At 43.7% G+C, this 13,735-nt stretch overlaps 1 protein-coding gene across 1 annotated transcript in view; it reads right to left on the bottom strand.

Moving 5' to 3' along the window:
• Window positions 1–6,600: 6,600 nt before the first annotated feature.
• slc2a9l2 (solute carrier family 2 member 9, like 2) overlaps window positions 6,601–13,735 on the bottom strand; it is a 265,970-nt gene continuing 258,835 nt past the window's right edge. Inside the window, exon 13 of the mRNA XM_084173878.1 lies at window positions 6,601–7,413. Coding sequence (XP_084030004.1) covers window positions 7,165–7,413 — 249 coding nt within the window. The 3' untranslated portion in view covers window positions 6,601–7,164. The remainder of the gene's footprint in view (window positions 7,414–13,735) is intronic.

Raw genomic sequence — 13,735 nt, 5'->3', positions numbered from 1 at the left:
AAGTTAATTAGAGTTACCAGCCTCAGAAATTGCAGCCCAAATAAATGCTTCACAGAGTTCAAGTAACAGACACATCTCAACATCAACTGTTCAGAGGAGACTGCGTGAATCAGGCCTTCATGGTCGAATTGCTGCAAAGAAACCACTACTAACGGACACCAATAAGAAGAATAGACTTGCTTGGGCCAAGAAACACGAGCAATGGACATTAGACTGGTGGAAATATGTCCTTTAGTCCAAATTTGAGATTTTTGGTTCCAACCGGCGTGTCTTTGTGAGACGCAGAGTAGGTGAACGGATGATCTCTGCATGTGTGGTTCCCACCGTGAAGCATGGAGGAGGAGGTGTGATGGTGTGCTTTGCTAGTGACATTGTCAGTGATTTACATTTTAGTCATTCAGCAGACACTCTTATCCAGAGCAACTTACAGTTGGGAATCGAACCCACAACCCTGGAGTTGGAAGCGCCATGCTCTACCAACTGAGCTACACGGGATTTATTTAGATTTCAAGGCACACTTAACCAGCATGTCTACCACAGCATTCTGCAGTGATACGCCATCCCATCTGGTTTGCGCTTAGTGGGACTATCATTTGTTTTTCAACAGGACAATAACCCAAAACACACCCCCAGGCTGTTTAAGGGCTATTTGACAAAGAAGGAGAGTGATGGAGTGCTGCATCAGATGACCTGGCCTCCACAATCACCCGACCTCAACCCAATTGAGATGGTTTGGGATGAGTTGGACCGCAGAGTGAAGGAAAAGCAGCCAACAAGTGCTCAGCATATGTGGGAACTCCTTCAAGACTGTTGGAAAACCATTCCAGGTGACTAATTCATGAAGCTGGTTGAGAGAATGCCAAGAGTGTGCAAAGCTGTCATCAAGGCAAAGGGTGGCTACTTTGAAGAATCTAAAATCTAAAATATATTTGTATTTGTTTAACACTTTTTTGGTTACTACATGATTCCATATGTGTTATTTAATAGTTTTGATGTCTTCACTATTATTCTACAACGTAGAAAATAGTAAAAATAAAGAAAAACCCTTGAATGAGAGGATGTGTCCAATCCTTTGACTGGTACTGTATATACAGTGGGGAGAACAAGTATTTGATACACTGCATTTTTTGTTGTTGCAGGTTTTCCTACTTACAAAGCATGTAGAGGTCTGTAATTTTTATCATAGGTACACTTCAACTGTGAGAGACGGAATCTAAAACAAAAATCCAGAAAATCACATTGTATGATTTTTAAGTAATTAATTTGCATTTTATTGCATGACATAAGTATTTGATACATCAGAAAAGCAGAACTTAATATTTGGTACACAAACCTTTGTTTGCAATTACAGAGATCATACGTTTCCTGTAGGTCTTGACCAGGTTTGCACACACTGCAGCAGGGATTTTGGCCCACTCCTCCATATAGACCTTCTCCAGATCCTTCAGGTTTCGGGGCTGTCGCTGGGCAATACGGACTTTCAGCTCCCTCCAAAGATTTTCTATTGGGTTCAGGTCTGGAGACTGGCTAGGCCACTCCAGGACCTTGAGATGCTTCTTACGGAGCCACTCCTTAGTTGCCCTGGCTGTGTGTTTCGGGTCGTTGTCAGGCTGGAAGACCCAGCCACGACCCATCTTCAATGCTCTTACTGAGGGAAGGAGGTTGCTGGCCAAGATCTCGCGATACATGACCCCATCCATCCTCCCCTCAATACGGTGCAGTCGTCCTGTCCCCTTTGCAGAAAAGCATCCCCAAAGAATGATGTTTCCACCTCCATGCTTCACGGTTTGGATGATGTTCTTGGGGTTGTACTCATCCTTCTTCTTCCTCCAAACATGGCGAGTGGAGTTTAGACCAAAAAGCTCTATTTTTGTCTCATCAGACCATATGAACTTCTCCCATTCCTCCTCTGGATCATCCAGATGGTCATTGGCAAACTTCAGACGGGCCTGGACATGCGCTGGCTTGAGCAGGGGGACCTTGCGTGCGCTGCAGGATTTTAATCCATGACGGCGTAGTGTGTTACTAATGGTTTTCTTTGAGACTGTGGTCCTAGCTCTCTTCAGGTCATTGATCAGGTCCTGCCGTGTAGTTCTGGGCTGATCCCTCACCTTCCTCATGATCATTGATGCCCCACGAGGTGAGATCTTGCATGGAGCCCCAGACCGAGGGTGATTGACCGTCATCTTGAACTTCTTCCATTTTCTAATAATTGCGCCAACAGTTGTTGCCTTCTCACCAAGCTGCTTGCCTATTGTCCTGTAGCCCATCCCAGCCTTGTGCAGGTCTACAATTGTATCCCTGATGTCCTTACACAGCTCTCTGGTCTTGGCCATTGTGGAGAGGTTGGAGTATGTTTGATTGAGTGTGTGGACAGGTGTCTTTTATACAGGTAACGAGTTCAAACAGGTGCAGTTAATACAGGTAATGAGTGGAGAACAGGAGGGCTTCATAAAGAAAAACTAACAGGTCTGTGAGAGCCGGAATTCTTACTGGTTGGTAGGTGATCAAATACTTATGTCATGCAATAAAATGCAAATTAATTACTTAAAAATCGTACAATGTGATTTTCTGGATTTTTGTTTTAGATTCCGTCTCTCACAGTTGAAGTGTACCTATGATAAAAATTACAGACCTCAACATGCTTTGAAATTCGGAAAACCTGCAAAATTGTCAGTGTATCAAATACTTGTTCTCCCCACTGTATATACATATATAAACATCTAATTAACATAAACAAATCCACATCAAAATCCATATGTTTAAGCTAGAGATCTGTTTTTTGCATGGGCTGCTTCTCAATCCATCGCATCCGCCAATATCGCCCTTCCGCATCTGCGGTGAAAGGTGGCAGAGCTAGAGCAGTGTTTGTTAGACCATGAGAAAAATCGGTCTTCTAACAAAAACGTCTGTAGCGTTAATACGGTTTGGCCTACAAAGTATTATGACCATTCTATTGAAAGATGAGCCTCACAGCCTACAGTCTCTTCTGCCAACTTCTGTCTGTAATGTCCGAATGGTTTGGGCTTCACACACTCTGACCCCTCTGTGGACAGCAGATTATCTCACTAACATGATGGTTTTCTCCGTTGTGCTCTAGCTCAATATTAGGAAGGTGTTCCTAATGTTTGGTATACTCAGTGTATGATGAGTATATAACGAGGGTTCTGTCCTTGAATTGTCAGCAGATTTGTATGGACCTTCCAAGGAATGTGTCTGTCTCCCCAAATGCATATGTGTGTCTAATAAACCTTTTCAAATATAGAAGTTGTTTATCTTTATCTTTATTCTTGTATCGAGCCTTCCGCATCGACAAGCAAAATCTACTATTCCTAACAAGACACCTTGCAGTTTTGGAGCCAGCATTGCATCCATGCGTATCCACTTTCTATGTGTATAAAAACGGGTCACCTCTTAACCTACAGTATTTGTGTTATGCTTGAGGACATATACAGGATTCAAAGTTCTATCAGAAAAAGACAATAAGAAAAAAATAGTTTGTTGCTGCAAACTTCCCGCAAGTTTGTCGCAAATTTGCTGCAAACTAAGTAGTGTGCCACAGAATTATGGCAGAAGTTTACCTGGTGATGCCCTATGGTTTGATGAATGCTCCCTCAGTTTTCCAGTCCTTTGTGAACAAGGTGTTTCGGGACATGCTTGGTCACGGTGTAGTGGTCTACATCGATGACATCCTGGTGTATTCCGCTACGCGCGCCGAGCATGTGTCCCTGGTTCGCAAGGTGCTGGCCTGACTGTTGGAAAATGACCTTTATGCTAAGGCAGAGAAGTGTATGTTTTTCCAGCAGTCCGTCTCCTTCAGGTGTGGAGCTGGAGGGAGATCGGATTTCAGCCGTGCGTAATTGGTCGACTCCAACCACGGTTAAGGAGGTGCAGTGCTTCCTTGGCTTTGCCAACTATTATCGGAGGTTTATCCGGGGCTTTGGCAAGGTTGCAGCTCCCATTACCTCTCTGTTGAAGGGTGGGCCGTCCCGGCTCCGCTGGTCTGCTGAGGCTGGCCTTCAGCAAACTGCGGGGTCTGTTTACCTCAGCCCCAGTACTGGCCCACCCCGATTCAGCACTACCGTTCGTAGTGGAGGTGGATGTGTCCGAGGTTGGGATATGAGCTGTCCTGTCTCAACGCTCGGGTACGCCACCCAAGCTCCGCCCCTGTGCGTTCTTTTCGGCTTTGGTGATCGGGAGCTGTTGGCTGTTGTCCGAGCCTTGACCGTATGGAGGCATTGGCTCGAGGGGGCAAAACACCCTTTCCTCATCTGGACGGACCACTGTAACCTGGAGTACATCCAGGCAGCGAGGAGGCTGAATCCTAGCCAGGCCAGGTGGGCCATATTCTTCACCCAGTTTGATTTCACTCTATCATACATCCCGGGTACGAAGAACGTGAAGGCAGACGCACTGTCCCGGCTGTATGACACAGAGGAGAGGCCAAGAGACAACATTCCCATACTGCCGGCCTCCTGCATTGTGGCGCCGGTAGTATGGGCGATGGACGCGGATAGAGAGCAGGCATTACGTACGGATCCCTCTCCACCTCAGTGTCCAGATGGGCTACAGTACGTGCCTGCTCTTATCTGTGATCATCTGATCTACTGGGCACACACGTCACCCTCCTCTGGTCACCCAGGTATCGGCCGTACAGTGCGCTGCATGACCAGAAAATACTGGTGGCCTACCTTGGCTAAGGACGTGAGGGTGTATGTCTCCTCCTGCTAAGTGTGCGCCCAGAGTAAGGCACCTAGGCACCTCCCAGCTGGTGCAACCTTTACCAGTTCCACAACGACCATGGTCTCACCTAAGTGTTGATATTCTAACTGATCTTCCCCTCTCCCAAGGAAACACCACCATCCTGGTCGTTGTGGACCGCTTTTCTAAAGCCTGCCGCCTCCTTCCTCTGCCCGGTCTCCCCACGGATCTGCAAACTGCGGAGGCCCTGTTTACACACGTCTTCCGGCACTACGGGGTACCAGAGGATATAGTGTCTGACCGAGGTCCCCAGTTCATGGGGGGTACTGTCACGACTTCTGCCGAGGCTGCCTCCCCTCCTTGTTCGGGCAGGTTTCGCCGTTCGTCATCACCGGCTTACTAGCTGCTGCCGATCCATTTATCATCACTCCACTTGTCTTGTCTAATTAATCACACACACCTGGTCCTTATCCCCAATTAGTCATTGTATAAGTGTTCCCTCTGCTTCCTTGTCTGTGTGGGTGATTGTTTGTAGTGAGCTGTGTCTGTAGCTCGGTTGAGCTACCCTTACCTTGTTGTTGCCAGGGTAGAAATTTCCCCTGTGCCTGAGTTTTGTTGTCGCATGCTTGCGCAACTGTTTATCGACGGAATAAACTATTTGGATGCGTATTACTCTCCTGCGCCTGACTCCTTCTATCACACGCATCACACCCTCGCCCATCAAAATAAACATCACTTTCTTTTGCAAGTTCTAACTAGCGCCATGCTGCTGTTGTTGCCAACTAAACAGCATAAACTAGCTGGGAAGGGCTCATCAGGAACACTGACTGAACCGTATCCATTCGTCTCTACACTCAGCTCTCAGCTGCGTGACATACATCATCAACTTGGGCACCAGGCGTGTCCGTATAGCCTCTGTTGTCTAAGCATAGAAATGCGCCCAGAAGGTATATACAAAAATATCTTAAATGCTGTGCACTGCACGGGTCTATAGTTGGCCGGCACTTTGTCTGTCCGGATGCCTCGTGCATGTTCCCACTCTCCACCTGAAATGCAATAAAGTATAAAGTAAAAACACCCTCCTGGTAGCTAAGGTTAGCTAGCCCATAAAGCTAGCCTAGATAGCTAGCTAAATAGCTAGCCAACCTAGAAATTGTGTCTGACAGTAGCTATAAAACTATTTTTATACAATACTATCTCATACCCTCTAGTTTGCTATTATCACAACAACATTAGGAAAGGATTTTTGAAATGTACATGAACATTTATGTGCAAAAAAATAAATAAAAATACACCGGATCACTCGTGCTGTAAATAGCTAACTTAGCAACCTCTTCTCAGCAAGTAGACTGCAGGAGGTTGGTGGCACCTTCATTGGGGAGGACGGGCTCGTGGTAATGGCTGGAGCGGAATGGGTGCAATGGTATCAAATACATGTCACTGAATTGTGATATTCATCATCAGTCATATCTTGTGCATATCTTTTTTGTCAATTAATCTGATTGTGAACTGGGCTTTGTTTGACATGTCATAGGAATTTTGTGTCACTTTATGGGGAAGGGATATAATGGTATAACTAAAGAGAAACAGGTAATTATGCATTTTCCAGCACAGATTAGGCGTTATTACATAGAAATTACCTCATCTGTTTCCAGATAACAACCATGGGCTGGTTGGGATATTAGGAAAGGATTGGGAGGAAACAACATGGTAACTATTCATGTTAACTAATGGTAATTACTAGCTAATTGCCGAGTAAATACATATTATTACCGAGCTAGAATGTAAAGCGGTACCCACATTTTTCTCATGTAAATGTTGTAGCTACATAAAAAGATAAAGCAAACAATTTATTTGGGAAATATTCAGTCTTTGCTCTTTTCTTCATTAGCATGCTGATGATTTCAAGTTGTATTGGATTAATTTTTATCTGTTAAGACATTGAATACATGTGGTTTAGTATATTTAGCACATTTAGTATGTTTAGTTTAGTTTTCACTGTGAGAAGCATGTTCATTTAACGTTATGTGTGATTTGGTTTATGTAGATACGATATTTCAATGTTAATACACAAAGTAACCAAAAACCTGATCTAATATGCTTATTCATAATGAGTTTGCAGCAAATCTGCAGCAAACAGTAGAATGTTCGCCACAAGTTTCGCAGAATTGTTAGCCAGAAGTTCACAAGTCGCCGCAAATTTGCTGTAACAGTTTGCCACAAAACTAATTTGCATGTGAAAATATGAGCTTGCTGCAAATTTGCGGCAAATTGGCCAAAGATTTGCAATAACTGTATTTTTTCTCTCGGTAAGACAGCTTTAAAAATGTATTGAAAAATAATTTCATACAAAAAAATACTCACCCAGCAGAAAAACTTTATCTTAGAAATTACATTTCACTTCAGTGAAGCAAAATACAGTATGTACAACAGTAAACTGACGCCTGATGGCTTTTCTTTGATTCAAAACGAACTCTCCATCTCAACGTCGATGACTTGTCCATTTTCTTCCACTTCCTTTGACCCCGCCTTGATAGCAAGTTCGTCCTCCATTTCCTTGTCATCCAACGGAACCTTATTGATTTTGGCGAAGCTCTGGCTAATGTCCACAAAGGTCTTGTTTTTGGTCTCGGGCAGAACGAAGTAGAGGTACACAGCACCCAGCACACACACCACCACAAACACCAAGAAGGCATAGGTCTGCAGGGACTCCTGTGGAGACACACACACACCAAAATGTTTCAAAGGTACACTCAGTAATATGACATCATCATACATAGTGGGTTGACTTCCCGCTTACAGATGTCAACAACAAATTTCAAATCTGCCAAGACTTGTCACATTTACAAAAATGTCACCTTCATTTCCAGCCCAACCTCCCCCCTCACAAAAATATAGGCTTCCCTGAGCTGTCAGCCTGAACTGTGTGTACAGAGGCATCTAGCCATCTGTGTGAAACTGTTGGTGTGACAGTGTGACAAGCAATACAAGCCTCATTCTCCTGAGGTTGGGCTTCCGAGTGGCGCAGCGGTCTAAGGCTCTGCATCACAGTGCTTGAGGCGTCACTACAGACCCCCTGGTTCGATTCCAGGCTGTATCACAAGCGGCCGTGATTGGGAGTCCCATAGGGCGGCGCACAATTGGCTCAGCGTCGTCCGGGTTTGGCCGGTGTAGGCCGTCATTGTAAATAAGAATTTGTTCTTAACTGACTTGCCTAGTTAAATAAAAGTAAAATAAATAAATAAAAAAGGTGTGCTCTCCATTCCATTGTGGTCAGTGCAGTTCAATTCCCAGCATGCACAGGTGGACGGACACACACACACACACACAGAGAGAGACACTCATGCATGCGCGTGCACACACATACACATGCTACTGGACAAGAGGAATACCTACAGTTGAAGTCGGAAGTTTACATACACCTTAGCCAAATACATTTAAACTCTGTTTTTCACAATTCCTGACATTTAATCCTAGTAAAAATTCCCTGTCTTAGGCCAGTTAGGATCACCACTTTATTTTAAGAATGTGAAATGTCAGAATAATAGTAGAGAGAATGATTTATTTCATCTTTTATTTCTTTCATCACATTCCCAGTGGGTCAGAAGTTTACATACACTCAATTAGTATTTGGTAGCATTGCTTTTAAATTGTTTAACTTGGGTCAAACTTTTCGGGTAGCCTTCCACAAGCTTCCCACAATAAGTTGGGTGAATTTTGGCCCATGCCTCCTGACAGAGCTGGAGTAACTGAGTCAGATTTGTAAGCCTCCTTGCTCGCACACGCTTTTTCAGTTCTGCCCACACATTTTCTATAGGCTTGAGGTCAGGGCTTTGTGATGGCCACTCCAATACCTTGACTTTGTAGTCCTTAAGGTATTTTGCCATAACTTTGGAAGTATGCTTGGGGTCATTGTCCATTTGGAAGACCCATTTGCGACCAAGCTTTACTTCCTGACTGATATCTTGAGAAGTTGCTTCAATATATCCACATAATTTTCCTTCCTCATGATGCTATCTATTTTGTGAAGTCCACTAGTGCACTCCTGCAGAAAAGCACCCCCATAGCAGGATGCTGCCACCCCTGTGCTTCACGGTTGGGATGGTTTTCTTCGGCTTGCAAGCCCACTCTTTTTCCTCCAAACATATCGATGGTCATTATGGCCAAACAGTTATATTTTTGTTTCATCAGACCAGAGGACATTTCTCCAAAAAGTACGATCTTTGTCCCCATGTGCAGTAGCAAACTGTAGTCTGACTTTTTTATGGCGGTTTTGGAGCAGTGGCTTCTTCCTTGCCGAGTGGCAAGGTTATGTCAATATAGGACTTGTTTTACTGTGGATATAGAGACTTCTGTACCTGGTTCCTCCAGTATCTTCACAAGGTCCTTTGCTGTTGTTCTGGGATTGATTTGCACTTTTTGCACCAAAATACATTCATCTCTAGGAGACCGAATGTGTCTCCTTCCTGAGCGGTATGACGGCTGCGTGGTCCCATGGTGTTTATACTTGCGTACTATTGTTAGTACAGATGAACGTGGTACCTTCAGGCGTTTGGAAATTGCTCCCAAGGATGAACCAGACTTGTGGAGGTCTACAATTTATTTTCTGAGGTCTTGGCTGATTTCTTTAGATTTTTCCCATGATGTCAAGCAACGAGGCACGGAGTTTGAAGGTAGGCCTTGAAATACATCCATAGGTATACCTCCAATTGACTCAAATGATGTCAATTAGCCTATCAGAATCTTCTAAAGCCATGACATAATTTTCTGGAATTTTCCAAGCTGTTTAAAGGCACAGTCAACTTAGTGTATGTAAACTTCTGACCCACTGGAATTGTGATACAGTGAATTATAAGTGAAATAATCTGTCTGTAAACAATTGTTGGAAAAATTACTTGTGTCATGCACAAAGTAGATGTCCTAACCGACTTGCCAAAACTATAGTTTGTTAACAAGAAATGTGTGGAGTGGTTGAAAAACGAGTTTGAATGACTCCAACCTAAGTGTATCTAAATTTCCAACTTCAACTGTAAGAATGGTGTTCATTGACTATAGCTCAGCATTCAACACCATAGTACCCTCCAAGCTCATCATTAAGCTTTAGGCCCTGGGTCTCAACCCCGCCATGTGCAATTGGGTCCTGGACTTCCTGACGGGCCACCACCAGGTGGTGAAGGTAGGAAACAACATCTCCACTTCACTGATCCTCAACACTGGGGCCCCACAAGGGTGTGTGCTCAGCCCCCTCCTGCACTCACTGTTCACCCATGACTGCATAGCCATGCACGCGTCCAACTCACTCATTAAGTTTGCAGACATCACAACAGTAGTAGGCTTGATTACCAACAACGATGAGACAGCCTACAGGGAGGAGGTGAGGGCTCTCGGAGTGTGGTGTCAGGAAAATAACCTCTCACTCAAAACAAAGGAGATGATAGTGGACTTCAGGAAACAGCAGAGTGAGTACCCCACTATCCACATCGACGGGACAGCAGTGGAGAAGGTGGAACGTTTTAAGTTCCTCAGCGTACATATCATTGACAAACTGAAATGGTCCACCCACACCGACAGTGTGGTGAAGAAGGCGCAACAGCCTCAGGAGGCTGAAGAAATTTGGCCTGTCACCTAAAACCCTCACAAACTTTTACAGATGCACAATTGAGAGCATCCTGTCGGGCTGTATCACCGCCTGGTATGGCAACTGCACCGCACACAATCACTGGGCTCTCCAGAGGGTGGTGCGGTCTGCACAACACATCACCGGGGGCAAACTATCTGCCCTCCAGGACACTTACAGCGCCCGATGTCACAGGAAGGCCAAAAAGATAATCAAGGACAACTACCACCCGAGCCACTGCCTGTTCACCCCGCTATCATCAAGAAAGCGAGGTCAGTACAGGTGCATCAAAGCTGGGACCGAGAGACTGAAAAACAGCTTCTATCTCAAGGCCATCAGACTCTTAAACAGCCATCACTAGCACAGAGGCGCTGCTGCCTATATACAGACTTGAAAATCACTGGCCACTTTAATAAATGGAACACTAGTCACTTTAATAATGGCACTTTAATAATGTTTACATATCGTGCATTACTCGTCTCATATGTATATACTGTATTCTATACTATCTATTGCATCTTAGCCTATGCCGCTCTGACAATGACATTGCTCATCCATATATTTATATATTCTTATTCCACTTAGATTTGTGTGTATTAGATATTTGTAGTGGAACTGTTAGATATTACTTGCTAGATATTACTGCATTGTCGGAACTAGAAGCACAAGCATTTCGCTACACTCGCAATAACATCTGCTAACCATGTGTATGTGACCAATACATTTTATTTTATTTGATGTTCACAAACACACATTTGCAAGAATCGCCAGAGTAATTATACTAACTCTATAGTCCATTCCTACATTTAGATAACCTCCAGGGGGACCAAAGACCATTGAAACTCAGTGGCGAGTCACACTTCTTAAAAAGTCACCTAGCAGGGAGCATCAATGTCCCCTGTCCCTATTCTCAGAGCAGTAAAACATCAGTAAAAAAGAAACCCAGGCAATGGAGTGTGGCGTGACCTAGTGCTTGCATAGGCCTACTGAAGAGCTGAAGCTTCGCAAGCATGTAATGCTGTGTGTACTATAATTATATAATCTATATTATAATGTATTTGGGAGTGAGGAGAAAGTGTATTTTTAATTACTTTTAGAGTGGGACTACACTGTTAGAAAAAAAGGTGCTATCTAGAACCTAAAAGGGCTCTTCGGCTGTCCCCATAGGAGAACATTTAGAAAAAAATGTTTTAAATGGCTATGTCAGCACTGTATTTGCTCTTAATCCCACTGGGACTACACTCTTAAACCAAAAGAGTTCTACTTGGAACCAAAAAGGATCTACCTGGAACAAAAAAGGGCCCTTTTGGAACCCTTTTTTCTAAGAGTGCATGGCCTGCCGGGAATTCAATTTCTCTGGCATGAAAGATTAAAAAAATACAAATAAACTGCCAAAATCATTGCACTGACTCACTCTCAGTGGGAGCTTTACAAATTCTTAAATGAACAAAATTCATTCAGGCCAAAAGGAATATTGGATTACTTTTTAGAAACATTTCAGAATCAAAGAAAGAATCAAAGAAAGCATTTACAAGGATGAGCCTGGGAAATAATTGGGATTACTGAAAAACACAGACAGTCCAATGCTGATAAATCACAAGGAAATCCACAGGGAACCACAAATATACCCAACATCTTTGAAATCTGACCCTGCACTGTCAATCATTCAGCTTAATGAGGGATTTTAAGCCCGGCCAGGCAGATTACCAGAGGGAGACTGCCTGGGAATCTTGAATGACCCCGGACTGGGAGTTTTAATCTATTGTTCATGAGGACATGATGCACTAAAAGCTATTTTCCATACAGTCTAATATACCTGTCATAAAAACACACAGTACCCATACAATGGTGACCTCAAAGCCCATTACTTCCTGTTGACATTCGCCCTCCTGTCACATCGAGACACGGTTTTTCCTCTTACGAATATTTCATAAGAGGATAAACAGGGCTGTATTTGGAAAAGTTGGACAAATCCCTTAGTCCTATGAGTTTTGCATTAAACAGACAGATTAGTAATTCTTATTACAAATGTTTCACCTTCCTGTTATTGATAAGATTTTTGCACTGGTCTATTGATTGACGAGAGCAAGGAGGTGGTTTCTGTTTTAGGGGGTAAGCTTTATTGCCTGTGGTGCTGGCTTGGTGCATCTAGCCTCCCTGACACATACACACACACACACTGACCTAGAGAGAAGTTTATCCTCGGCGGCTGCAATCTGTACGGCGTGCGACAGGGACACAAGGATAATTAAATGTCCATAATGGAGGAGATGGAGGGGATATAAAAGTTGATACATCTGATCAGGAAGTAGTGTCCCCAGTGCAATAACGGGGCTGGCCTTCGGGAGGCTCTTTTTGGTCATGGTCACTGCATTGTGGGGGCAATGGCTTGTCCCAGTTGACAAGGAGAGGGCTACAGTGTGTGTTTGTTTGTCTGGGGGGGGTTTGATGCAGACTGTGCTCATACTCTTCATGGCCCAAGGGGAGGCCGACCCAAGGACAGCAAATTAGCTGCTTGACTAATCTTTACTCAATATTACTATTATGCTTTTTCAGCCTGGCAAACTGTCATTTTGGGAATGCAAGATTTATACTGCAGTTTCTACCTTTTACATTTTGGATTAGCCTCTAGCACTCCAGCAGTGACGTGTGCTACCTTCGGATAATCATATAATAATAGCTGTTATGAAAAGCCAAATAAAAATGTACATTATATATGGGTCTTTCTATAAACTAGGGTACCCAGTGAGCATTTCTTGTAGCAGACAACTAAATAGCCTTTTTTTTCATAATAATACATAACACATTAAGACAGTAGTCACCAACCTTTTCTGAGTCAAGATCATTCTGAGTCCAAAAGCAAGATCTACCGCTCAGATTGTAAAAAAAAAAAGCCTATCCAACATTAACCTATTAAAGACAGTTCTGTAACAATTAGGTTTGTGCAGTTGGCTATAGGGCCCAATACATTATCACCGCATATTGGCTATGCTTGAATTGCCCTGCCAATGTTGTTCTTCTCAAACCATTTTGAAATGATACACTGCTCAAAAAAATAAAGGGAACACTTAAACAACACAATGTAACTCCAAGTCAATCACACTTCTGTGAAATCAAACTGTCCACTTAGGAAGCAACACTGATTGACAATACATTCCACATGCTGTTGTGCAAATGGAATAGACAACAGGTGGAAATTATAGGCAATTAGCAAGACACCCCCAATAAAGGACTGTTTTTGCTATGCTTCCTGGCTGATGTTTTGGTCACTTTTGAATGCTGGCAGTGCTTTCACTCTAGTAGTAGCATGAGACGGAGTCTACAACCCACACAAGTGGCTCAGGTAGTGCAGCTCATCCAGGATGGCACATCAATGCGAGCTGTGGCAAGAAGGTTTGCTGTGTCTGTCAGCGTAGT

The sequence above is a fragment of the Coregonus lavaretus genome (assembly GCF_964263955.1).
Source record: "Coregonus lavaretus genome assembly, chromosome: 12".
Lineage (NCBI taxonomy): Eukaryota > Metazoa > Chordata > Actinopteri > Salmoniformes > Salmonidae > Coregonus > Coregonus lavaretus.
This window is presented reverse-complemented; position numbering and strand designations above follow the sequence as displayed.